Source organism: Geotrypetes seraphini, chromosome 3 (genome assembly GCF_902459505.1).
Source record: "Geotrypetes seraphini chromosome 3, aGeoSer1.1, whole genome shotgun sequence".
NCBI classification, from domain to species: domain Eukaryota; kingdom Metazoa; phylum Chordata; class Amphibia; order Gymnophiona; family Dermophiidae; genus Geotrypetes; species Geotrypetes seraphini.
In genome coordinates, this window is record NC_047086.1 from 5,125,568 (window position 1) to 5,153,528 (window position 27,961).

Below are 27,961 nucleotides of genomic sequence, written 5' to 3' on the forward strand. Positions count from 1 at the left end.
AAGAACATCCTGTACAGAATGTGAAAACAGTAACCAGGAAACAGGAGAGGAACCAAGCTGGTAAGCGTAAAGATTGCAGGTTGGGAGGAAGCAGAGAACCCAAACTCTGAGGTAGCAGAGAAGGACAAACAGGAAGAAGCTAAGGCTCCCTGGCACTGTGTTGAATAAGAAGGGAGTATCCAGGTAGACAGGGCCACCGAGGATCTATCAGAAGCACGGTGGCAGGGACTGACTCGAGGAAAACGAGAGTCATCAGAATCAGAGGGAATGGAGGGAACGCATATAGAAATAGGTTCATCCAACAACTTCACTCCTGCAACAAGTTTGCTGTCCTTCTTCAATTCGACCTCTCTGCAGCTTTCGACATTGTCCACCATGACATACTAATCCTCCAACTTTCTGAAATTGGCATAAATTCCACGGTCTTAGATTGGTTCTCAAAATTCTTACGTTCCCGCTCCTACCTCGTTAACATGAAGGGTACTTCATCCTCCCCTTGGAAACCGATCTGCGGAGTCCCTCAGGGTTCACCTCTATCCCCGATTCTTTTCAATGTTTATATGTCCTCCCTGAAACTCCTCCAACTTTCCACCTCGGAGACACTTTACACCTACGCCGACGACATCCTCGTCCTTATTGAGACCGACTCTAACCTCACCAACCTCTCTGATAACATCTCATCTTGTATAACAAACCTACAATCCTGGGCCCTCACCGTTCAAATGAAACTAAATGAGACCAAAACAAAACTACTTTGGCTTGGCCCGAAACTGGATCAGCTACCCTCCCACATTCCACTTTCCTCTGGCACCAATCTGCAGCTTGAGCACTCTAGCAAAGTTCTGGGAATCATCATTGACTCTACATTGTCCTTTAACGATCACATTAACTCCCTAGTAAAAAAAATGCTTTTTCAATCTCCATATGCTAAGAAAAGTCAGATCCTGCTTCCACCAACAACATTTCGCTGTCCTTGTCCAATCCATCATTCTATCCAGACTCGATTACTGCAACTCCATCTATCTAAGCCTAACAAAGAAAAGTCTTCTCAGACTTCAGCAGATTCAGAACACCGCAGCTAAACTAATCTTCGCAAAAAGCAAATTCGACCATGTCTCCCCGCTTCTGTCTAAGCTTCATTGGCTCCCAGTCATCCTCAGGGTTCACTACAAATGCGCCTGTCTAGCCTTCAAATCTCTCCACGGCATCCTTCCTCCCCTCTTCCCACTATCTTGGCTCTCGAGCACTCACTCCACCAGATCCACTCAGAAATTCAAACTATCCTTCCCTTCTCTAATTGGCATTTCCCATACAGGAAAACATGGTACATCCCTCCTCTTCAGGATCACCGAGCTGTGGAACAGCTTTACGGCCCATCTTCGGAGTTCGACCTCCCTCCAACATTTCAGAAAACATCTGAAAACCTGGCTTTTCTCCAAAATGTAACTACACCCTCCCTCTCCATTATTCTAAGTACCCTCTTCCGTCCCTGTTCACCAAGCCCCTCTCTCCTTCCATTGTAGTTCCTTCTCTTTGTTTTTAATCCCTGTAAACCGTGTCGAGCTCCACTTCCGTGGAGATGACGCGGTATATAAACTTAAGGTTTAGTTTAGAAGGGAAGCAACCGCCTCAAGCTGGCGAGGGGAGTAAATCCCGGAGCAGAAACAAGGCAACATGTGGTTGAAGGGGGGGGACGCAAACAGATCCATCTGCGGAGTCTCCCTCCAAGCAAACACTGACGAAAAGGACTCAAGTTGTCAGCCAGACACATCGCCCAGGGCCAAATCCCCAGAGTTCTCCGGCAAAGAGACAGGGAACCCGCAGTGCCCTGTACGTTGACAAAAGACAAGGCTACATAGGTGTCTGTCTGAAAAAGGACCCCATGGTCGCGAAGCAGAGGACAAAAAGTTTGCAGAGCATTGAAAACATCTCGGAGCACCAGAGTGACATGACAAGTCAATCCGTGCTGGACCAATAGCCGAAAGAATGGAGACCATCGAGAGGAGCCCCCCAAGCGGAGCGGAAGAGTCTGTCGTGAGGACCTTCCGTGGATGGGGTACATGATACAACAAACCTCTGGAAACAGTAAAAGAAAGCCTCCACAAGTGGAGAGACTGTCTCAAGAAAAGAGACACTGCAAAGTGAAAACTCCATAGGCCGTTACAGCGCAAGAAGAACCACCTGGCGAGACAAGACTTCGAGAAGCCTGTCACCAAAAAAAGAAAAGACCTGAAGACCCAGCATTCACAGGGCTGCCGGCACCACAACCAGGCATCGGGAGAAAACTGTTAGATGAGAAAAGCGAGACCAAAAAGGACTCCAGTACTGAACGGGAAGATTTCCCACCCGAAATGAGGTATCTGCGAGGCTAAATGAATTGGAAGAAAAGAAAGCCTCCAGGAGACCAAGAGAGCAGAACCAATCGCCTTGAGCCCTCGAGGGATTGGAAGCAGATTATCCCCCTTGATGGTGATACGAAACAGCTCCCAGAGTTGACAGAAAAATTGGAAAGAAGAGACTTACCAGAGGATGGAACCTCACGAGGCACTGCAAACGAGAGCAACAGGGGATCAAGGCCAAGTTGGGTCGAGTCCAATGAAGGAAAAAGGCCTGACCACTCTACTCACACTTGGTGAACCCGGTGAGAGACCAGGAGAGAAAGAAAAACACAGCTGCAGCCAAACTAGGACTAGCGGCAAGGTGGAAGCCCAAGCCAGGCCCGCCAGAGGAAAACCAGCGGGAACACAACAAATCTTTTTTTTTGGTTTGATAAAAGACGCGCTGCACAGCGACTTAAAGAAAACAAAGAAAGCTGCGGTGCGAGAAGGCAAGTAGGAGAAAGGCAGAGCTGTAGAACAGGACTTCTTGCCTCCGTGAAAAACAAGAACTGAGGCCATGCTGAGGAGACGCGACCCCTAGCTAGGGCAGGAAGGCACACACGGTACACTCGCAAGCTTGAATATCTTCAAGCAAGTTTGTTTGCGAGAGTGTCCGATCGGGGCTCTGTGGATGACATCACCCACATGTAGAGAATATGCTGCCTGCTTGTCCTGGGATAAACATTTATTTAGATTTTTATCCCTTCCTCCCAGTAGCTCAGAACTGTTTACACAAGTAAACATTCACAATGGAGTGAATTGGACATACAAGATTATACAGTAGATTTAAATACTTGGACATACGAGACTGTGCAGCAATGTAAATATAGGGACTATACAGCAAATTAGGAACAGTAGTTTAAATATAAGTAGCTTAGTTTAGATACAAGTTATTTGAGTATAGGCTGAGAGTGGACTATACAGAAATTTAGGCAGAAGATTAGAATGGAGAAAGAAGGGTAGAGGTGGGGTTTAAGGGGGTTGGGTGTAGACTGAGGGTGACCTTTAGTTGAAGAGGAGGGTCTTTACCATTTTCCGGAATGTCATTAGTGAGTTCTGTAGTCTGAGTTGAGGGGGGAGTTGGTTTCAGAGATGGGGAATGAAGTGGCTGTAGGAGCGTATGCGGGCGGTTTCTGAGAGGAGGGACCTTCCGGGGGGAATGCATAGGCGTATCTCCGTTTCTGAGCGGAGGGTGCGGGTGGGGATGTAGATGGGTAGCTTGGATTTTATGTAGGAGGGGGTGGTGGCATAAATTCTTTTGTGTGCTATTGCCAGGGACTTGAATGCACAGGACGGGAAAGCGTTAACAGAAAATAGCATTAGCACATGAAGGCATTGACAAATAATTGCATTTTCAACATTTTCTAAAGTTCAGTCTCCCATCACAGAATAATAGGCAGCGCATTCCAGAATAGCCTTTGTGTTCTAAGGTTTCACACTCAAGCAACCCGGGTCCTCCATGCAGAATAGATCCTGCGTAAGGTCTAGATGAGTGCTCAGCCGAAGGCCACAACCCTTGCGGAAGCATCAGGATCTGTGTACCTGTGAGGCCAATCTGGAGCTACAAGAATGATGCGGCCTGGATAGACCACGATCCGCTGAATGATTCAGACTATTATGGGCCAGGGAGGAAAGGCATACAGGAGAAGCTCCTAAGGACACGGCTGCATTAGTGTCAAGACCTTCGCTTCCGGGCTTATATATTTGAGTGAAGAAACAATATGATTTCTTGTTCTTTGCCATGGCCATGAGGTTGAAGCAGGGCTGACCCCAGCGCGTGCTATGGTTCAGAATACCACTGAGGACAGGGCCCACTCGCTCGGATCTAAAGTCTTGTCTGCTGAGGAAGTCAGCTTGAACATTGTCAATTCCCACCACATGCATTGCTGATAGTGCCTGGAGGCGACATTCCACCCATAGAAAAAGAAGGTGGGCTTCTTAAGCTCTTGGTTCCTCCCTGACGACTGACATAGGCTACTGCCATCCCATTGCTGGATTAGACCCCGACTGCTTGACCCTCCAAAGTCTTCTGCAATGCACCAGAGCTAGCCAAATGGCTCTCAGCTCCAACCAATTGACTATTTATTGGTATTAAACTGGCAAAGAAGAAGAAATCGTCATGAAGCCTTAGCATTAATGTCTAATCACCTCATCATCCAAGCTGATTGAGATAAGTGGGATTTTTTCAATTTTGAGGCTTATTTATTGTTTTATTTCATAATTTTGTACACAGAAGAGATAAGTAAATTTCAATTATGGTTAGCGGATATAGAAATGTTAACGGTGATTATTATGATTGAGTTAAAGGACCTATAAGCGCGATGATGGTCCTGGAATACTCTTGCTATGGTCTCCATGCAGGAAATACAAGACTGAGCACTTATAAAGATAGAATGTGAATATTTCCAAGAAAAGATATATGCATACATATATACAAAAAAGAAAAAGCTGGTAACTAAGATTAGTAGTTACACAAAACTACCAGTAGTGGATATATTGAACTCCTAATAATTATAAGTGAATTTTAATAGGTCATTCTCCAAAAAACACTCATGTAAATGAGGTTGGTGGAGAGTAGCGAGGACTCGCTAAATTTGCATGTGCCCATTGTTAGTAATAGCGATGGGTACATGTGAATATGAAAAAACCCACAACAGCAGAAGAGATGTTCAATCTCTCCAGCTGCCACACAATGCCCACCTGCAGCAGAAGAGTTGTCCACTCTCTCCTGACGCCAAGCAACCCCCCTTCCCAGCAGCAGGAGATTTCCACTCTCCCGCTGCCAAGCGAAACTGCCCCCCAGCAGGAAAGATTCCCACTCTCTCCCACTGCAAACAAGCCCCCCCCCCAACAGTGGGAGAGATGCCCTCTCTCATGCTGCTAAGGGCCTCCCCCCTCAGCAGAGCGAGAGATGCCCATTCACTCCCGCAGCATCACAAGTCCCCATTCCCTTTCCCTGTATATGTTGCGCTTCTTCACGATTAAGCACTGGCAAACAGTTCAGTCAGCAATTCACCACAAAGGCACAAGTGTTTGATACAGTCTTGGAAGAGTGGTTTAGCATAACCATGTTCAACAATACAATGTGTCCAACATTTTGTCACTTAACCTTAAGATGTAATATCCTTCCTTCCTTGTGATCTGGCTTGGTCAGTGTCAGAAGCAGGATACTAGGCTTAACCTTTTCCTATCGTGTGTCCCTGGTGACGGGACATTCCAAAAATTACATACAGTGGATAAACAGTCTGTATGGACTAAAAGAGCCAGGAACACAAAATATTTGAATTTACAGATTTATGACTTATTTACATTATGTTTACAATAGCCGTAAATGATAACGGTGAATACAAATCTTTGCTAAACTAATTATGATTGGAACCAGCGTAACGTAAAATTTATTACGATAGACTGAAATGTGTGGAAATGCTTACCTTGGTTTTGTGAATTATTGAAAATTTGGCTTTGAAAAAAATTTTTTTTAAAGATCTTTATTCATTTTTACATCTTACAACAAGTGTATCAAAAAATTGACAATTGAAATTAAATACATCACTTGAATTTCTGTCATATTTAACAATACATAACATTTAACCCCTTCCCTCCCAATCCTATCATAACATGTAATCAAATATATCTTATGACATTCTTTTTACTGATTTAAACATTTAATAAAATTCAGAATTCCCCCCTTCCCATCCCATTGTATTGTACTTATAATGGAAAAATGGTATCTATTCATTACAATAATTTGTCAATGGCCCCCATATCTCTTTAAATTTTTTATAATTCCCTTTTTGTATGGCTATTCTCTCCATCTTATAGATGTGACACAATGAGTTCCACCAAAAACTGTAATTAAGCCTGCTCCAATTTTTCCAATTATGTGTGATATGTTGTATGGCGACTCCTGTCATAATCAATAAAAGCTTGTTTGATGAAATTTGGCTCTGTTCTCATTGACATACCAAACAGAATCGTGTCATACGACAAAGCCACGGGATTCTCTAATAAACAATTTATTTGGGTCCAGATTAATTTCCAAAAGGTCAAAATAAAGGAACAATAGTGTAACAAATGATCTAATGTCCCAATCTCAAGATTACAATGCCAGCATCTATTAGACTTAGAGCTATTTAACTTCTGTAATCTAACTGGGGTCCAAAATGCTCTATGTAAAAGGAAAAACCAAGTTTGTCTCAGATGCAGACACTGTACATCTCATTCTCCAAGACCAAATTCATGGCCATTGAGACGCAGTAATTTGATGCCACTGTTCGGCCTGGTGTCCCAAGAAGTCCACCTGAAAGCATAAAAATTCTAAACTATATTGTGTATTAAGTTCTTGAGACGACGGGAACTCCTTGCAGGCATTTTGTATGAGTGATCTGCACAGGGCAGGAGCATAGGAAGATTGCTCCTGTCCCGAAAGCCCACTAGACCACCAGGTAAGGTCCGGGATGCCGGGGGAAGGCAGGGGGTGGATTAGAGCCGGCCCAAATGTTATTCGTGAATTTTAAATATTTGCGGGCCGGCTCTGCCCCTAATCCCCGCGAATATTGAGGGAGAAGTGTATATCACTAGATGCTACAGAAATGCTCTGGTCACCAGGAAGAATTAGATCTTAGGCAATCAGTCTCAAAGCCTGTCCTAGTATGTTTGGCATCTATTGATAAGCTTACTCTGACTGTTAGGTTCTACTTACCATTCCTATTGGAGACTGGAGCTCCTTTCTGAACTAGGTCTCAAGAAAGACAGGATAACAAACCATAAACCATTTTTTTTAAGTTCTGTAGCATTTGGCATGCTCACCTGGAAGTCATCAAATCCACAGTACTCTCTAGCGAGCTCCAACAAGGGAACCAGTGCTTGCAGTAAGAGGGTGGTACCACATGTCTTCAAAATGAAACGTCTCTTGGAGACAAACATGCTACTCTCACTGCAGAGAAAAATACTGAATTAGTTTTTTTTATATTCTTTATTCATTTTTTCATCTTACAAGTGTGTCAGAAAATAAGTTAAACTTATACAATATCACTTGAGTAGCTATCATTATTAATTTCACAATTAAAAATAAATCCCTTCTTCCCAACCCTATTACACGTGATTACATATATATATTATTCTCTATTAATCCAACCCATCAATATATAAATTAAACTTCCTCCCACCCCCCATCCCTGTACAATTATACCAACTGGGGGAAAATGATATTTTATTCATTACAATACTCTATTAATGGTCTCCAAACCTCCTGAAAGTTATTAAAATTTATAACGCAACATTCTTTCCATCTTATACATATGACAGTGAATTCCACCAAAAACTATAATTTAATCTATTCCAGTTTTTCCAATTAAATACTGAATTATTAAAATAAACTGTGGATAACTGCACAGTATATACTAAGCAGGTCTAATGCTTATAGCAAAATACTACCTAGAACACAGGTGTCAAACTCAAGGTCCACAGGCCAAATCCATCCCGCCTGGTCGTTTTATGCGGCCCACGGTCTGATGCCCCCTGGTGTTACCTTGTGGCTGTCTCCCTCCTCCTCACAGCCATAGTGTGCATGGAACTGTGTACAGCGGCTCCTCGCGTGTCCCGCCTCTCAACCAGAAGCATTCCCTCTGATGCTGTGATGTCTGAAAGAAGGCTTCCGGTTCAGGATGCACAAGGAGCCGCTGCACGCAGCTCCGTGCACACTACGGCTGTGAGGAGGGAGCCAGCCACAAGGTAACATTGGGAAGCATCAGACCGTGCGCTGCATAAAACAGCCAGGTTGGAGCCGACCAGAAGGTTAGACACCCGCCGGGAGACAAAGGTAGGGGAAATGATTTTATTTTCAAGTTAGTGTTTGAATTGTGTCAATTTTGAGCATTTTAATCTGCTGTCTATCTTTTGCATTGCTCAGGAAGAAATACATTTGTTTCTTTTCCTCTGGGGGTTGTCCTGAATGCAGAATCTTGAATCTTAGGGTGGGTGTTTTTTTTTTTTAACTGATATGGTCACCTTTTTTCTCAATTCTTTATCATTTTCAAACTTACAGTAAGTGTTACAATAAATACAACATTTTATACTTCAATATCACACTTAATATCATTATCCATTTCAGAATTAGTCCCCCCTCCCTCCTAAACAATCATAATGCCCAACATATAAAATTTATATAATAAACCATAGTACATTATATTTAAATTCATTATCCTAACAGATTTCCACTCTTCCCCCCTCCCGGATGTGCTTGTTAATAGGGGAAAATAGTACTTAGACGCTACAATACTTTGCTAATGGCTCCCAAGTCTCTTGAAATTTCTTAAAATTCCCTTTCTGGATGGCTAATGTTCGTTCCATTTTATATACATATGACACAATGAATTCCACCAAAAGCTATAATTAAGCCAGCTCCAATTCTTCCAATTACTCGTAATTTGTTGTATGGCGACTCCTGTCATTATCAATAAGTCTGTTCTTAGATAATATTTGGCTTTTTGCTCTCATTGACATACCAAATAGCAGGTGTTATCCAGGGACAGCAGGCAGCTATTCTCACATATGGGTGACATCAGCGGAACCCGGATGCGGAAGCTCACAAGAAGACTTGCTTGAAGAAACCAGAAGTTTCGAGTCGACCGCACCACGCATGCGCGAGTGCCTTCCCACCCAGCATAGGGCGCATCTCCTCAGTTCAGATAGCTAGCAGAGAAGCCAACAAGGGGAGGCAGGTGGGTTATGAGAATAGCTGCCTGCTGTCCCTGGATAACACCCGTTATGGTAAGTAACTGTGCTTTATCCCAGAACAAGCAGGCAGCCTATTCTCATTTTCAGAGCTTCTTGAAAGGAAGGCAGATCCTGTCCCTCCCTGTTTATTGACATAATACATGGCAACTTGGTTGTCCGTCCGAATGAGAAATACCTGGTAGTTAAGAAGATGTTGAAAAGCGTTGAGCCTTTAGGATCGCTCTGAGTTCCAACAGATTGATATGACACTGACGATCCGTACTGGCCCAGTGGCCTTGAGTACGGAGACCATCGAGATGAGCGCCCCAAGTGTAGGTCGAAGAATCTGTCGTGAGAATCTACTGATGGGGGGGGCGTTTGAAAAAGCTTAGAAGAGAGCATCCACCAACGGAGAGACTGCTTCAATGAAGGAGTGACTTGTGTTGAGAAAATGGGTCGCAAACCTGTGTTCATTGAGATGCCAGGGTCCACTGAGGAATTCTGAGGTGAAGTCTGGCAAAAGGAGTTATGTGTACTGTGGAGGCCATGTGACCTAGGAGAGCCATCATGTGTCTCGCTGAGATGGAAGACCGGGAAGACACTGTATGACAGAGTTGAAGAAGAGCTTCCAGACGTTGTTGTGGGAGGAATGCTCTGAGTTGGACAGTGTCCAGAACAGCTCCAAAGAATTGTAGATTCTGTGAGGGCTGAAGTTGGGGATTTGGGAAAGTTTGGGATTTGAAATCAACTTTGTAGGAACCAGATAGTCCATTGGGTCGCTACAATAACCTCTTGAGATGTTGAATCTTTGATAAGCCAGTCGTCGAGGTAGGGAAATACCTGAAGACCATGGTTCCTCAGAGCTGCTGCTACCACTACCAGGCACTTGGTGAACACTCTGGGAGATGAAGCCAGGCCAAAGGGCAGCACTCTGTATTGATAATGCAGATTCCCCAACCGAAATCTGAGATATTGACGGGAGGCCGGATGAATGGGGATATGAGTGTAGGCCTCCTTAAGATCCAGAGAGCATAACCAGTCGTTCTGCTCGAGAAGGGGCTAAAGAGATGCCAGGGATAACATTCAAAATTTTTCTTTGACCAAAAATTTGTTGAGCCCTGAGATACAGAATGGGCCGCAGATCGCCAGTATTCTTCGGAACAAAGAAGAAACAGGAGTAAAAACCCCTGTTCTGCTGTTCCAAAGGAACTGGTTCGATGGCATGGAGACGAAGCAGAGCTTGAGCTTCCTGAAGAAGAAGGGCAGTCTGGGAAGGATACTCTCTTGGAGGAAGCTCTGGTGGAACCTGAGTGAAATGAAGAGTATCCTTCCCTGATAGTCAGCACTCAAAGGTCAGATGTAATAGTCATCCATCAGTGGTAAAAATGATGGAGATGACCTCCTATAGGGGGAAGAGAAGTCAGAGGCAAAACGGTAGAGGTTATGCTCTATTTTAAACAGTCAAAAAGGCTGAGTAACAGCAGAAGGTTGAGGTTTTTGTTGCTTCTGAGGATGCTGTTTTTTAAGAGGAGGGCGATTGTAAGGAGCAGTCCTCGGAGCAAAACGCCGTTGATAGATAGGAGCAGGGTGTGTAGGTTTGGCAGGAGCTGGCTTTGGCTTAGGTCTGACAATAGAAGCAAAGGATTTTTCATGTTCAGACAATTTCTTGGTGGCTGCCTCGATAGATTCAGAGAGGTCATTGCCCGCACAAGGAATATTAGCTAAGCGATCCTGAAGATTAGGGTCCATGTCAATGGTACGAAGCCAGACAAGGCGACGCATGGCTACAGAGCAAGCAGCTGCCCGGGCAGATAACTCAAAGGCATCATAAGATGACTGGAGGAGATGTAATCGGAGCTGTGATAAAGAAGCAAGGACTTCTTGAAATTCAAAGTGCTTTTGAGTATCCAAATAAGTCAAGAATTTTGGTAATAGAGAAATGAGGAACACAAAGTAAGTAATAAAATGAAAATTATAATTGAGGTCTTTAGAGGACATCATGGCATTTTGATAGATGCGACGTCCGAATTTGTCCATAGTTTTCCCTTCCCTTCCAGGAGGAACTGTGGCATAAACCTTGGAAGGATGAAACCTCTTCAAGGAGGATTCAACAAGCAGGGATTGATGAGATATCTAATTGAGTTGTCAAACTCTTTGCAATGCACAGTTTTATACTTAGAGTCCAATTTTCCTGGAACAGCTGGTATGGAAAAAGGTGTTTCCATGCATCAACCTAAAGTCTGATTCAAAAGCTTATGAAATGGAAGCTTAAGAGACTCTGCCAGAGGTTGAGAAAGATGCATGACTTCTAGATACTCTTTAGAGTATTTGGAGCCAGTATCTAATTGAAGATCCAAGTCTACAGCCATCTGACGAAGAAAAGATGAGAAAGATAGCTAATCTGCCAATTCTTTGCCTCGAGAAGAACTTGAGGACGTTGAGGCAGCCTGGGTCGAAGATGAAGCTTCGGCAGGAAAAAAGGCATCAAAGGAATATGGTGACTTGGATGAGGCAATCGAAACCGGGACATCCTCGAAGTCCGGCATTGGAGACCTCGAACGAGGAGGTGGTCTAGTTGAAGTTGGAGTAGATCGAGGATTAGTGGAAGAAGGTCTTTCTTTAGAAGAAGAACTACACCTGGAAGGATGCCTCGAAGATGGCCTCCATCGTCGATGAGAACTGTGCCTGGAAGCAGATCTCGAAGATCAAGGAGACTTCGCCTTGGAGATGTAAGCAGCTGATGGTATCAAAGAATGTATAGGACTGGAGGCTGTAGATCGAAGCTCCAGAGGCTTGGTTGAGGAACCTCGATATACTCCCAAAGACTCTGTTCCTTGTAGGATTCCTTCAGAGGCACTTGCAAAGAATCTGCTCCTTGCTGTATGTGCTTTGATGCCAGACCAGAAACTCGCAGAGACTATGCTCCCTGTAAAGAGTGTGTAAGCTCAGACTGAGGCAGGGGAAGCGGCTCGACCTCATGGGAGTCTGCTGAATGCCCAGGCTGGATAAGAGGAAGAAGCTTCGGCCCCATATTAGTAAGGAACTGAATGAATTGCTTCTCCAACATGGTCTGGAAAGCCGGCAAGGATGGACCTGCATCTGAAACCAGATCACCTGATTTGGCTGGAGGTTCCTTCAAGGTAGTGTGAGTGTGCTTCGACTTGGAAGTCTATAGGCACTTTAATCACTACTGCTGGAACTGACTGCTGAGCTATCTGACTTGAGGAAACAAGGGAAGATACAGAAAATGTCAAAGAAAGAGCCGCTGCAAATGACGAAGGTCTGATGAGGCTCGAGGTGGAAGCAGGAGAAGTAGGAGGAACCTCGGTAGGGGTCGAGGCTGAGGTCGCTTTTGAAGTCAAGGGATCAGAAGAAGAATCCATCTCGAAGAGCTTGTCCACCAAAATGCAACAATTGAAGGCTCGAGGCTGAAGCGTAGCACAGCGCAGGCATGATCTCGGATGATGTTTCGGCCCAAGGCACTTGAGGCGACTGTGGGTCCGTAAGAGAAATCGCGCGCTGGCACTTTCTACACTTCTTGAAGCCCGTGACAGGCCGGGACATAGAAGTAAAAATAGCTGCCGCAAGATCGAAGCCTTCGGGCTGCGGCCTATCCCGGGAAACGGATGGAAAAGGAAAAAAAAATTTTTTTTTTAAACTGTAAATGAAAGAAAAAATAAGAACAGTGATTCGTGAGGAAAAAATACAAACTGCGGTTCAGAGAAGGCACAAAGTAACGAAGTTAAACGCAGAGAGTCAAAGACTGACTTCTCGGCTCCGCGGAAAACTGAGGAGACACGCCCTATGCTGGGCGGGAAGACACTCACACATGCGCGGTGCGGGCAACTTGAAACTTCAAGTTTCTTCAAGCAAGTTTGCTTGTGAGATGTCCGTATCCGGGCTCCGTCGATGACGTCACCCATATGTGAGAATACCTGCCTGCTTGTCCTGGGATAAAGCAATTACTGTACACTGGTCACAGCAGAGTTTCAGAGTGAGGGGGAGCAACTTGGACCCCATTTGAGTTCCTAAACCCGTTTGTACTTCTGGCAAAGTAGGGGACTGAATACAGATCATACCACCACCAATAAAGCATATGATCAATTTTCAAAGCAAGTTTCAAGAATGTTTTCTGATTTCCTTTAGCTTACCTGAGTACATAAGCTTCCTGCTTGTCAGTTTTTGTCACACTGATGATCAAACAATGCACATTCTGTAAAAGTTTGTCCCACTCAAACCTGCAAGAGAGTATTTAAAATTCATAAATTTTAAGAAGACTTAAGGTTTTTGTTTGCAAATTACCAACTAGAAATCTTAACAATTAGTAATTCCTGAAGCTATTACAGTAGTTTCATCAGTCACATTGCATGGTTAGAGCGTCAAGCTGTGAGATTAGACCTGACAAGATTTTTTTCAAACAGACGAATTTGTCCTGTGGACCACAGGATTTATAAGTTCTAGATGTTTAGGTTTACTACTATTTATCATTTAGATAATGCTGAAAGGAATACTCAGTGCTCAACATGTAACAGACCATCTCTGTTCAGAAGAGCTTATAATCTAATTAGGGGAGTTTCTGGCAGAGAATGATAGGTGTACTGTGTGTGGGAGTTATAATTTGAAAGCAGCCTCAAAAAAGTGGGCATTTAGCTTGGATTTAAATACTGCTAGAGATGGAGCTTGACATATTGACAGTCTCTTCCAGGCACATGGTGTAGCAAGATAGAAGGGATTAAGTCTGGAGTTTGCAGTGGAGAAGGGAACAGATAAGAGCAGCGGTCACAAACCAAAGACTTATCTCGTTTAGACAATGGGTTCAATAGTAAGGATCTACTATTGATCCCTACTATTGAACCCTACTATTGAACCCATCGTCTAAACGAGATAAGTCTTTGGTTTGTGTCCTTCCTTATTCTACACATGCATTCCAGATTAAGCGCATCATAAAACAATGGCACATTATGCAATACAATCATGCATTTCAGGAGATGCCCAGATTCGCTTTTACCAGACAACAAAATCTAAAACAGAAACTAGTACATTCTCAGTTCTCAAACACTGATGCATGTATTCGAACCGCAGGAGCTCACAGCCCCTGCGGACATTGCAAAATGTGCCCACACAGTGTTACGTTACAACAAATTGGATTATTCATCAAGACACATAATTGTTCAGCAACTGACTGCGATTCTAAGCAAGTGGTATATATTATTCAATGTCCGTGCCACTTGTATTACATTGGATGTACCATTCGAAGTATTAAGACTCTATTGGGAGAACATATTAGTAGAATACGGTCTGGCATTCAGGAAGCTCCATTAGTCTCTCATTGGCTTGAACATCAACATGACTTGGCTGCTTTAAAATGTTCAGTGTTAAGACACTGTGGTCACCACTAGGGGAGGAAATGTAGCACAAGCGTTGTGGAGAAAAGAATAAGTGGATCTACACTTTAAACACACTGCACCCTCATGGATTAAATAACGAGATTGAGTGGTTGGCGTTCCTCTGATTTCCACATTTTGTAACAGCAGTAACCATTATCATGGCTGATGCTTTTACGTCATGCCTCTCACTCACAGTATTAGCTTTTTCAACGTCATCACGTTTTTCACGTAAGGCTCCACCTCTCTGTTCTTTTAAAATCAGAGTGACAGTCGGCGTTTCCCCTGTCGATTGGAAGCTTCAGAGTTTCGGCAGCGGTATGTAGTATTTGTAATTGTATTTAGCCTGCTCCCCTTGGTTTTGCCTTTTATTATTATGACTTGGCATTTATAAAATTTTCTGTTAGTGTGTCTTAGCGAAAATAAACCAACCCCTCAATTTCTCTATTTTGAAGACGCGAGTGCAAGCCACTAAACCAATTGGATATCATGGTATTAAGAGTTGACAATCTCACAGGATAGGGTCTCCTGAAGCAGAATTCGAAACGGGGCCACATTGGGACCCCTGAAGATATTGCTTTAAGATAAGTGTAATCCAATTTTACTAGTCCAGTGACTTTTGCACCTTGAATAATGGCATTAGGAGAGAAGCGTTTTTCCAGTTCTCAAAGGACTTAACCTGTCTAACACCAAGCCTCAGAGAGTGTTCAATATCATAAGATGGTGCAATGACTGGAAGGTGAACTCTTTGTGCTGGGTAACTTGGATTAGGTTACCCTGTAGAGTTCCACATCTCTGAGCACTTATAAAACCTCTTGATCACTCTCTGTGGGCATTAACTTAACAAGAAGTCAGTTTTTGTTGTTATTTTCATAAGTTGCTTTCTGGCTTTTTTGATACACTATCCCTGATTTTCAAAGGAAACAAAGATGGATGCAAGGCAGAAAGTGAAGATGGAGAGAAACAGTCAAAGGACAAGAAGGCCCTGGAAACAGTTAAAAGCACAGAAAAATAAAGTCACCAGCCCAAAAAGGTAGGGAAAATGTTTTTATTTTCAATATAGTGATTGAAATGTGTCAGTTTTGAGAAAGAAAAGATATTAAACTTTAAATGTGAGGGCCACAGAAAAAATAGTTAATGTCTTATTAAAGAAATGACAATTTTGCATAAGGTAAAACTCTTTATAGTTTATATATCTTTCCTTTTAATTGTTAAAGGAAAGTTTTATAAACTATACTTTTTCTGCGGCCCTCCAAGTACCTACAAATCCAAAATGTGGCCCACAAAGGGTCTGAGTTTGAGACCACTGGATAAGAGGGACTTCTCCTATGCATTCCCCAATGAACGCCATTCATTGGGTAAGATAAGTGAGGAGATATTCAGGGGCTGCAGAATGCACTTGTAGGTCAATAAGAGGAGTTTCGAACTGTATTTGGAACAGATGGGAGCCAACATTGACTTGAGAAGGGCAATGTGAGTTTGGCGGCTCTCATGGAATATAAGTCATGCAGCAGAATTTTAGACAGATTGAAAAGATGGTTGAGCGGAAGACCCGAGAGAAGCAAGTTGCAATAATCTAAGCAAGAGGTGATGCGTGTGGATAAGGATTTTTGGTAGTGTGTTGCTTAAATAGAGAATGGGGGGAAGCGGGATTTAGGTGGAAAGATAAGGAGCTCAGTCTTAACCATATTCAGTTTTAGATGGTGGTGAAACATCCAGGAATCAATAGTCAAATGGTCAAAACTTCATATGCTGAGGGAATGTTACCCGTAACATATTTTCCAATTTCTCAAATCGAGTGTGAGTAATAATGAGTCTAACAGCTGAGGAAGACGCATCTTGTAAAGTTGAAACATGAAAATCAATATTTTCTACTTTAGAAAACTTTACATTTTGAGTCACCACTGACTTTAATAACCCCTCAACTCTAGTGTTAATCATCCACAAATCTTTAAGGGAACTCACAGCAGTCATTTCCTATTGGCGATATACACGGGGCAGGAGCGTAGGAAGATTGCTCCTGCCCCGAAAGCCCGCTAGACCACCAGGTAAGGGCGGGATGCCGGGAGGAAGGCTGCAGGGAGGCGGGAAGGTCCTAAACCATTGTTTTTTGTTTCCCCCTCAAAAAAAACACACAAAAAAAAATTGCAGATAATCAAAACCGAACCTGGAAACTGCAAATAGGGAGGGGCAAGTGTATCTATTTTAAGTTGATATCGGGATTGTCTCCAACTTACCTTTCTCCCCACTTTGAGTTATACAGGCCATTGAGGCAAACTAGAAGATTTCATTTATTTGCCTATCCCAAGGCAAACTGTCGTCGATAAGACTTTCTTAGACAAGACCTTTGTGTTTCAAGCAGGCAAACTGCAATCTTGGTTAGGTGAATGTATTCATCAAGCCACATCTTACTGTTCTTTTTGAAAATTAGTCAAGTCTACTGTTTGATAAATTCATTACCTAACTTAGGAGTTTTTAAGACTGTAACTTGTACAGTAGTACCATGGAATCTGAACGCCCCAGAACTCGAACAACTTGGAATCCAAACTTTTTTCCAGGGCTGTGGAGTCGGAGTCGGAGGAAATTTCGGGTACCTGGAGTCGGAGTCAGAAGTACAAAAAACTGAGGCGTCGGAACATTTATCTACAGACTCCATTTTTGAACTTGGCATACCAATCACGAGCGATTCTTTCAGCTATAGCACCCACTATATACACAGCACAAATGTTGCTAGCAGCTTCTGCAGCCTTAGAACCTTGATTAAAAGCAAAAAGAAAGTGGTGTCGAAAATGCTCATTTCTCTCAACTTGACATTCCATTTTAACGATTTTGCTGTGGAGTCTGAGTCGGAGGAAATTTCGGGTACCTGGAGTCGGAGTCTGAAGTACAAAAAACTGATGAGTTTGAGTCGGAAAATTTATCTACTGACTCCACAGCCCTGCTTTTTTCTTCAGTAAATTGTCTTGGAATCCAAACTTGAGAGAACCCAGAATACAGCAGAGGAGCGAGAACCGGCAGATTTCAGTACTTCCTTTCCGCAAAACTCCTCAGCAGCTCCCGATTGCCTGTACACATGGAGAACAGCCAACTCCTCTGTGATGTTTTGTGGGCGGCGAAGGAGAAATTAAGTGGCAGATGCTAATTCGACAATAATAGTTGCCCCCTCCAATCTCCTGTGTAAGCCATGCTGCTGGAGAGATGGGGAAGGTAAAAGTTTTGTGGGGGGTGGGGTGGAAAGGGAGACTGGATCTGCTGGGGCCCTCCCTGCAGCTGCCGATCGGGCTCCTCCAGTCATGCCTCCTCCTCCTGTCTCCAGAAACCCTCCTAAACGCCCCGGCTATCTCTAACACCCCCCACCAACCTCCGTTCTCCCTAATTTTTTTTGGCTGTACCTTCATTCCACCTCTCGAGCTGAAAATCTGTCAAATTGCTTGGAGGGGAGGGTTTCTTATTTTTCTTCCTTTTTCACATTGCAAGGTTTTCCTATTCCGTTTCATTTCTGCCCTTCCCCCATATGAGAGAGCAAAACACAACAAAAAAGGGTTGCTCTAGAAACTTGTAGCTGCGTGGAGGATGGCTTGCATATAAAAGTAGCAAAATCTCATGGCTAGACTGTAAAAAAAATAAATAAATAAAATAAAAGATCAGTGATTCTATTGTGCTGTCAATCTGAGTTTGTGGGACCAAGGAACAGATTAATCCAGTTTCTATTATTTTCAATGGGAAAAATTGTTTTGGAACTCCAACTGAGTTCGGGAACAGATTTAAGTTCGGATTCCCAAGGTACCACTGTATTTTTATTGCGTGATTGTACTTCACTGACTGCCCAGTTTCTCTTAGGGCTAGGTCTTTAACACACGGAATAGTGTGCGCTAGCTGCTACCGCCTCCTTTTGAGCAGGCGGTAGATTTTCGGTGCTTGTGCTAAAACCGCTAGTGCAGCTTTGTAAAAGGAGCCCTTAGTGTAAACCGCCTAGAACAGGGATGCCCACACTTTTTGGGCTTGCGAGCTACTTTTTAAATGACCAAGTCAAAATGATCTACCAACAATAAAATAAAAAATAAAAAAAACACAATGCCACACTGTACGCATAGAAAATGTTAATTATCATTCCTTTTCCAGGGTTTTTCAAAGAGGTCAAAGCAGATGACTATGCACTATCACCTCAGTAACAACCATACAAAAATAGACAAATATACCCCCCTCCCTTTTTACTAAACCACGATAGCAGTTTTTAGAGCGCAGGGAGCTGCGCTGAATGCCCAGCGCTGCTCTCGACACTCATAGGCTCCCTGCGCTAAAAACCTCTATTGCGGTTTAGTAAAAAGGGACCTTAGTGTAAAATATAGACAGCAGATATAAATTCAGACACATTTTGATCACTAAATTTAAAATAAAATCATTTTTCCTACCTTGTCTGGTGATTTCATGAGTCTCTGGTTGCACTTTCTTCTTCTGACTGTGCATCCAATCTTTCTTCCCTTCTTTCAGCCTGTATGCTTCCTCTCCTCCAGACCTCGTTCCCTCCCCCAACTTTTCCTTTCTCTCTCTCTGCCTCCCTTTCTTTTTTTTCTGTTTCTCTTCTTTCCTTCTGTCTCCCTGCCTGCCCTTTTTCTTTCTTTCTCCCTGCCCTCCCCCAAGCCACTGCCATCGGGGACCAGGACCCAAACCGCCACCAATAACAGGCCCGAAAGCCGACACCACCCCAACCTCTCCCTGCTTCGGCCGACCAGCATCGCGATCGAGCTGTTGGGGGAAATGCTGCCGGGTCCTGCCTTCGCAGAAACAGAAAGTAGGCAGGACCCGGCAGCAAGAAGAGGAAATGCTTCACTAACCTGTCTCCCGCCTTAGCCCATAGCGAACGCTTGCTTCAGGGCTCTCAACATGTGCGTGCCGGCTTCCCTTCTCCCCCCCCCCCGGACATAACTTCCGGTTTCGGAGGGAAGAGAAGGGAAGCCCGCACGCACACGTTAGAGCCACGGAGCATAAGTTCGCTACGGGCTGAAATCTCCAAGCCGGTTTTTTTTGTGTTTTTTTTAATGTTCATCAGCGGCGGCGGCGGCAGCAGATGACAGCTGGGCGGACCGCTCAGCTAAAAGGCCCTAGGGAGAACACTGGAGAGGAAGGCTGATCGGCCCGGTAGATCAGGACAGCAACACGAGTCTATCACGGAGCCCGGGATGGGCTCCGAGATCGACTCGCGTTGCCTTCCTGAGCTACTGGTCGATCGCGATAGACGTGTTGGGCACCCCTGGCCTAGAACTTCTCGTAATGGCAGTATAGAAGAATGAAGTTATTATTATTCTTCTACTCAACCAGTTCCTGACCCAGTCCGTCACTTTGGGGCTCATACCAAGAGCACTTAGTTTATTATACAACTGAGTAGAACACTGTCAAAGGCTTTGGTAAAATCTAAATACACATCTAGTGCTCTCCCACTATCCAATTCTCTGGTTACCTATCTCTAGTAAAATCCATGTTGCCTCGGGTCCTGTGAACCACTGGATTCCAGAAATTCACTATTCCCCATTTTAAAAGCGTTTCCATTAATTTTACTTACCACAAAAGTCAGGCTTACTGGCTTGTAATTCCCTACTTCTTCCTTCCTTTCTTGTGGCAGGGACCACATCTACCCTTCTCCAATCCTCCAGTACCACTGCTGACTGCGAAGCATTAAAAAAATAACCAGCAGAACTGCCAGAACTATAAGTTCCCTCAGTAGCCTCATATGTACACCATTCCACCCCATCACTATCCACTTTTAGTTTAGCGAGCTCCTCACAAACACAATCCTCTAAAAATTGATCAGGGTCTACCACATCGCCATCCTATTTGCTTTTGTTTTCTGAAGTTCAATTCCCAGCAATTCAGTTGAGCTCCTCAAACAATCCTCTAAAAATTGATCAGTCTACCACACCGCCATACTGTTTGCTTTTGTTTTCTGAAGTTCAACTCCCAGCACTTTAGTTGTGAACAAACATATCTGTAAAGCAATTCAGATTTATCATTTATCAGTTTCTACATATTCCTCTCCTTTACCTTTGGGTCTCACAATGCCACTTCTGCACTTCCTCCTGTCAAATATATCTAAAAAATGTTTTGTTTCCCCATTTTACAGTGTCAGCTATTTTTTCTTCCATTTATACCTTTGCTTTCCTATTCGACCGGCCTCTTAACTTTTCCAGATATTTTTACTTGTTTTCCTCTTTCTGCGATCTTTTGTGGTTTATGAAAGCTAACCTCTTATTCCTTACCTTCTCAACTACTACTTTTGAGAATGGCCTTTTCCTCTTACTTGCCCCACAAAAAGGTTTCTTGCCCTTACAAATAACTCCTTTCAGTTTTCCCACTGCATTTCTAGATGTTCCCATACAGACAATTCATTGATGTAATCCCCCATCCAAAGTGGGTTTTTTTAATGTCTAGAACCTTTACTTTTGAATAAGCCCTCTTTATACCCATCTTAATCATCAGGAGACTAAGGATGATCCAGAACACCGCAGTCCGCCTCATATTTGGCCTGAAAAAATGGGACCATATCACCCCTTTCTACCATAAACTTCACTGGCTCCCTCTAGAATCCAGAATCATATTCAAATTTGCCTGTTTTTGCTACAAAACGTTATTTGGTTTATCCCCAAGCTACATCACCCCTCACTTCACCCTTAACCACAACTACAAGAACGCCCGTAAAATTCAACTCTTCGCCTTCCCCTCCCTAAAACTATGCCACTCAAAAAAATTCCTAGACAAAACCTACGCCTTCCAAGCCGCCAAACTAAACCCTTGGCTAGCCCAAATGGTCCTCAAGGCCCACAACTACCTCGACTTCAGAAAATTACTCAAAACTCACCTATTCCGAGACCAAGACCCTCAATGCCCCTTCCAATCCTCTTCCCCCCCCTTCTGATCCTCGCCCCCCCTGTTCTCCCTCCTCTTCCCACTACTTCTCTCCTTGCTGTTCGCAACTCTATGACCATTTTGATATGTAATCACTTGTAAATACTCTCTCCTTGCTGTCTGCTACTCTATGATCAATTTGTGTAACCACTCGTAATCTCTGTCAAACTACTCCATGATCAATTTGATATGTAACCACTTGTAATCTCTGTCTAAATAATGTGAACCGCCTAGAACTCTTCGGGGTATGGCGGTATACAAAAATAAAGTTATTATTATTATTATTATTATTAATATTAAACCATACCATGCAGTGATCACTGGATGCCAGATCACCCACTGAAACATCAGAAACACTTTCCCAGTTTGTAATCATTAAGTCCAATATGACTCCTTCCCGCGTGGGTGTAGAGAATCAAGGATCTCCCTACTTCTAAGAAATCCTGCAATAGTGATACCCCAATCAACATCTGGCACATTAAAAGGACTTTTTTGTTTCTCTCTGAAAAGATTGATTCATGTGATATCTTCTCCTTTCCTATTGTCTGTTCCACTTGTTCTTTCTCTTTAAATAAAGAAATTTTACCACCTCCCTTCTGTACCAGTTTGTCTGTCAGTCTTGTATTGTTAAGTCTTTGTACGATATACCTTTGTTGTACCCTGTATTTTTTTAAACACTTGTATTTTAATAAGATATGTACACCGCCTTGAAGTCTGATTTGGCGGTATAAGATTTTAATAAACTTGAAACTATTAGCAGTGCTTCGCCTATAAAGCTATATTTTGAATGTCTTCTATTAAATCCCTGTCCACTTCTCCATCGGAGAAGGCCTGTATATCACAGCAATGTAAATTTATTTTTCATTCCCTTTCCAGTAACTCAGTGTCATTCCTTATACTGTAGATACTACAGCTGTGTAGCTTTCTTGGCCAAGTCACTTAATCCTCCACTGTCCCAGGTACATTAGATTGTGAGCCTTCTGGGACAAATAGGGAAAATCTCATCCTCTCTGTAAAAAGGTATTTTCTTAGATTACTCCTGAGCCCATCACCTCTTAACTTTATCCTATGCCCTCTCATTCCGGAGCTTCCTTGCAAATGAAAAGACTCACCTTATGTGCTTTTAAGCCACGTAAGTATTTAACACAGAAACAGGATGGCAGATAAAGGCCAAATGGCCCATCCAGTTACTCATCAGCAGTAACCATTATGTGTTCTTCTCTAAGATATCCCACGTGACTATCCCAGGCTTTCTTGAATTCAGTGTGTCTCCACCTCTTCCGGAGACTGTTCCATGCATCCACCACCCTGTCTGTAAAAAAGTATTTCCTTAGATTACTACTGAGCTTATCACCTCTTAACTTCATCCTATGCCCTTTCATTCCAGAGCTTCCTTTTAATTTAAAGAGATTCAAACTCGTGCACATTTATGCCATGTATTTAAATGTCTATCAATAATCTCCCCTTTCCTCCAAAGTATACATATTGAGATCTTTAAGTCTGACACCAAATGCCTTAAGATGAAGACCACGCACCATTTTAGTAGACTTCCTCTGGATCAACTCCATCCTTGTTATATCTTTTTGAAGGTGCAGCCTCCAGAATTGTACACAGTAATCTAAATGAGGTCTCACTAGAGTCTTATACAGGGGAATCAATACCTCTTTTTTCTACTGGCCATATCTCACCCTAGCATCCTTCTAGCTTTCGCCGTCACCTTTTCAACCTGTTTGGCCACCTTAAGATCATCACATCCCAAGTACCGCTCTTCTGTTGTGCACATAAGTTCTTCACCCCTAAACTGTACTGTTCCTTTGGGTTTTTGCAACCCAAATGCATGACCTTGAATATCTTAGCATTAAATTTTAGCTGCCAAATATCAGACCATTCTTCAACTTATGACAAAGACCACTGACCATTTTAGTAGCCTTCCTCTGGACCAACTCCATCCTGATTACATCTATTTGAAGATGCAGTCTCCAGAATTGTACACAATATTCTAAACAACGCATCACCAGTCTTACACAGGGACATCAATACCTACTTTTTCATGCTGGCCATACCTCTCCCTATGCACCCTTTCCAGACATTGCCCCATTTTCTCATTTGTATAAAAGGTATTTGTGATTCACTTACCTGAGGGCTTATACCTACCCGGGAGCTTTGATCACCCTGTCCCACTGCATTGTAGATTTATACCTGACTTACTTATGAATGATGTTCACTTAAGTGGATGTTGCCCCTAACAAGTCTTAACAACTGCATTAAGCCCTTATGGACTGCATTAAGCACTTATGGACCGATAACAGATGATACTGAGAATTGCCCACTGTTTAAGATTTGGTGCAATATTCAGCCTCATTTTTGGACTTTCACTATTTAGATCAACTAGGGTTGTATGGGAGACAAACTATTTTATTTAATAAACTTATACAGCCTTATACTTAAGCAGGTTTCAAAAATATTTAAGTGGTGGAGAAAGAAGAGTCGTGGCTACTGTAACTTGGAGAGTAAAAATTGGAGTACCTCAGGGATCTGTACTTGGACTGGTGCTATTTAACTTATCTATAAATGACCTGGAAATTGAAATGACGAGCGAGGCGATTGCAATGATACTAAACTGTTCAAAGTTGTTAAAACGCATGCAGATTGTGAAATATTACAGGCAGACCTTAGGAAATTGGAAAACTGGGCGTCCAAGTAGCAGATGAAATTTAATGTAGACAAATGCAAAATACTGCATATTGGGAAGAATAACCCAAGTCAGCCAAAAAAGCAAACAAGATGCTAGGAATTATTAAAAAGGGATGGTTAACTAAACTAAAGCTTAACTTTATATACCGGGTCATCAATCTAAGAAAGCTTGACTCGGTTTACAATTAGATAAAAACTAAAGAAAGTTTACATTTCAAAGAGATGTTTTCAAAATGTTTAGCAAAAAAAAAAAAAGTTTAGAAATTTGCGGAAAGATTGGAAAGAACTGGGGCTCCTCAGAATTAAGGGGGAGTTCATTCCATAGTTGAGAAAGTTTAAAAGCCAGAGAATGACTGAAGATTTTACCTCCTTTAATTCCTTTTCTAGAAGGAAGGGATTTTGAATTGTTGGATTCCTCTTGCAAAGGAAAATCTGTAAGCATTCCATAATAAGGGAACGAAGGGAATAAAAATGCCATATAAAATTTTGAAAGAGATGCAGGCACATTTGAATTGAATTCTAAGATAAACTGGGAGCCAATGAAGACTCAGGAGCAAAGGGGTCATGGAGTATTGCCTTCAATTCTGGTCTCCTTATCTAAAAAAAGATATAGTGGCGCTAGAAAAGGTTCAAAGAAAAGCAACCAAGATAAAGGGGATGAACTCCTCTTGTATGAGGAAAGGCTAAAGTTAGGGGTGTTCAGCTTGGAAAAGAGACGGCTGAAGGGAGATTTGATTGAATTCTACAAAATTCTGAGTAGTGTAGAACTGGAAAAAGTGAATAGATTTTTTTTACCCCATCAAAAATTACAAATACTAAGTGACAAGTTCCTGGAGGAAATGTCCATAGTCTGCTATTTAGACAGACATGTGAGAAGCCACTGCTTGCCCTGGAATGTTGCTACTATTTGGGCTTCTGCCAGGTACTTGTGACCTGGATTGACCACTGTGGAACAGAATACTGGGCTAGATGGACCATTGTTCAGGTCCAGTATGGCTATTATATTATGAAATTTCTGGCACTATTTGTATTATATATAGTTCTACTTCTACAAATACAGAAGAGATCAACCACCCCTGTGTTCTGTGGTGCTAATATGGTTGAAAATCAAAACAAGGCCATAAGAAAACCAGTTCTAAAATTTCAGAGTTATCTCAAAGTAGTCAATTTTTAGGCAGGATCTGAATAGGCCAATAAAGTGGTTTCTACAAACTCCTGTTCCTTAAAAAGCAACAGCTTTGACATATCTATTCAACTCAGAACATAAAATTTATCACTACAGAAGGGTAGGCTCTTTCTAAAAACATAAGCTGTTTCAATTTTAAAAAGTCAGCTACAGTCTTACCAAGTAGTACTGTGTAAATTACAAACACAATATGGGTCAAAAGGCTGTATATTATCAGTGAAATTTTGAGACCAGATACTAGATACTATGCTGAAACCTTCTGCCCAATGTGCCACAGTGGTACAAAAAAAGCAAACAAGATGCTGGGAATTAGAAAAAGGATGGTAAACAAAACTAAGAATGTTATGCCTCTGTACCACCTTCAGTGCTGCATTCAATTCTGGTGACCTTACCTCAAATAAAAGATGTAGAAAAGGTTCAAAGAAGAGCAACCAATATGAGAAAAGGCTAAAGAGATTAGGGCTCTTCAGCTCGGAAGAGATATTTTTTTACTCCTTCAAAAATTACAAACACTAGGGGACGCTTGATGAAGTTACAGTGAAATACTTTTAAAACCAATAGGAGGACTTTTTTTCCACTGAGAACAGTTTAAACTCTGTTAATATGTTGCCAGAGGATGTAGTTACAGCAGTTAACATGGAATGTTGCTACTATTTGGGTTTTTGCCTGGTACCTGTAAACTGGATTAGCCACTGTGGGCTCTATTATGGACCATCGCTCTGAGAGAATGGTTGGCTGTTCCTATATTTTTATGTACATATTTCAGCTTTATAAATTTGGGAATAAGTCACACCAAGAAACAAAATAATTCTTTGCTTATCTATAAGAATATGCAATTGACAGAATAGTTTTCCCAAGTCGATCTTAGAATACTGTCTTACCAGTGCGGGTCCCTCAATTTCTGCCCAAGGTATACAGAGAAGAGTGTGGCATAGTGGTTTCGAACCCTGGGCTGCTCCTTGTGACCCTGGGCAAATCACATAAGCCTCTACTGCCCCATGTATATTAACTAGAGTGTATCTGTATGTAAACCCAACTATTCAAAAAAATATATCCAGATGTCTTAACTCTAACCCTGGATTCCCCTTTGTGTAATTCCCTCAACCTCTCCCCCTATCCTTACTCTTCAAAGCCTCAAGCATGTCAACTGCTTCCCAAACTGTACATATACTGGAACTGCATTATCTCCAATTTGTACATCTCCCCAAATTGTAAATCTACTGGAATAGCCCATTCTTCCTTGCTATATCCCTTTCCCAAAACTGTAATTCACCTATCTTCTTGTAATATCTCCTGGAAATGTCCAGATGTCTCTTTTGTAATCCGCCCAGAACTACAAGGTAGGGGTGGAACAGAAGTCAGTAATGTAATGTAATGTAAACCAGTTTGAGGCCAAATGTTTTAAAAACTTTCCGCCTTATGTTCCCTTCATCCAGCGCTAGAACAACCTGGAATGCCCTTCTATCATTTCTAAGAACTACCTGGCCTTCAGAAAAAGGTTAAAAACTTTGGCAATGGGGGTTTTCCCCTTCCTGTCCTGGGCACTGGAGACTTAAGTGACTTTCCCAAGGTCACTTCAGTCGCACAGCCTTTCTTTCCCCTCTTGTAAACATTTCCTCCTCCAACGCCTCTCGCGTAGCTTTCGCAGTTTACGCAGCAAACGGTCCAACCATTGCACCTGTCACGAGCCTCTCCTTCCCATAGCGACGCCCCGCCCCCGAGCTCCCATTGGCTCCATTCGGACCACGACGTCACCAGCGCCCGAGGGCGCGCCCCGCCCGACCGCAGGGAGAGCTCCGGCCGAGAAGCGGAACTGACAGAGGCCGCCAGGTAGGGAGGGGCTGTGGGTGAAGCCATCAAGGTGGGGGAGTCGGCTCTTACCTCGGGATGGAGCGCAGGTCTCCGGATCCCTCGCTCTCGCCTTGCTGGCAGAACCACACCTCCAGCAGCTTCTCGGTGCCTTCGAAGAAGTGCGCGCCGCCTTCGCCCATGGTGCCGCCCGGACGGGGACGGGCCGGCTGCGGGCCCGCGTGCGCCGCTCGGGGCCGGGGGGCTCGTCGCGTCCTCTCGGTCGTCGCCGGGGCTCGGGCTTGCGGCCGGGTGGGAGACTTTCAGTCCGTGTATGTGTGTGCGTGCGTGCGTGTCTTGTCTTGTCCTCCCCCTGTTCCAGAGAAGCAGGCACAGCGAGCGCTAGCTAATGTCGCCGGCCATACTGTGTAAAGCGCCCAACCGCCGCGCTCTGCGCCTTTTATAGGCTCGCGCGACCGACGCGCCCTTGCCCCGCAAGCTCCGCCTCCTCGGGCCTCGCGCCTGCCCGGCGTGCGCTCCCCCATAGGCTGACGGCGGCGTCGCTCAGGGGGTTTTACGGCCGGGTAGGCGGGGCCAGTTTGTGACGTATGTGGCGACGGCATCGGCGAGGTTGTTCCCGCCTTCCGTGGCGACGGGCGCAGTTGGCAGTCTCGAGAAAAGGTCGCGCGCTAGGATTCCTTAATGGCCCCCAAAGCGTGCGCGCGCGCGCACGGACAGTCTAATTAGGTCAGGCAGGTGGGGGAGTTTCTGGTGTGGAAGGGCTGCAGACTTCCCTCATGAGCGGCCTTCACTAATCGAGTTTCCATCTTAGAGACCGAATCATTCCAGCAAGGCTTCAAAAAGAATATAATAATAATAAAAAAATTTCAATAAATTAGATCAGTCCTCAGTTA

General features: G+C 43.4%; 1 protein-coding gene across 2 annotated transcripts in view; it reads right to left on the reverse strand.

The window, feature by feature from the left end:
• Window positions 1–27,494, reverse strand: part of AMD1 (adenosylmethionine decarboxylase 1) — a 123,809-nt gene extending 96,315 nt beyond the window's left edge. Inside the window, exons 1-3 of one of the 2 annotated variants that reach the window (XM_033936526.1) lie at window positions 27,141–27,494; window positions 13,247–13,333; window positions 7,188–7,314 (exon numbers count right to left, since the gene is read on the reverse strand). In XM_033936526.1, coding sequence (XP_033792417.1) covers window positions 7,188–7,314; window positions 13,247–13,333; window positions 27,141–27,250 — 324 coding nt within the window. In that variant the 5' untranslated portion in view covers window positions 27,251–27,494. Of the gene's footprint in view, window positions 1–7,187; window positions 7,315–13,246; window positions 13,334–22,491; window positions 22,514–27,140 lie in introns of those variants that run through there. The other variant, XM_033936527.1, reaches the window with a different exon arrangement.
• Between the last annotated feature and the right edge of the window lie 467 nt (window positions 27,495–27,961).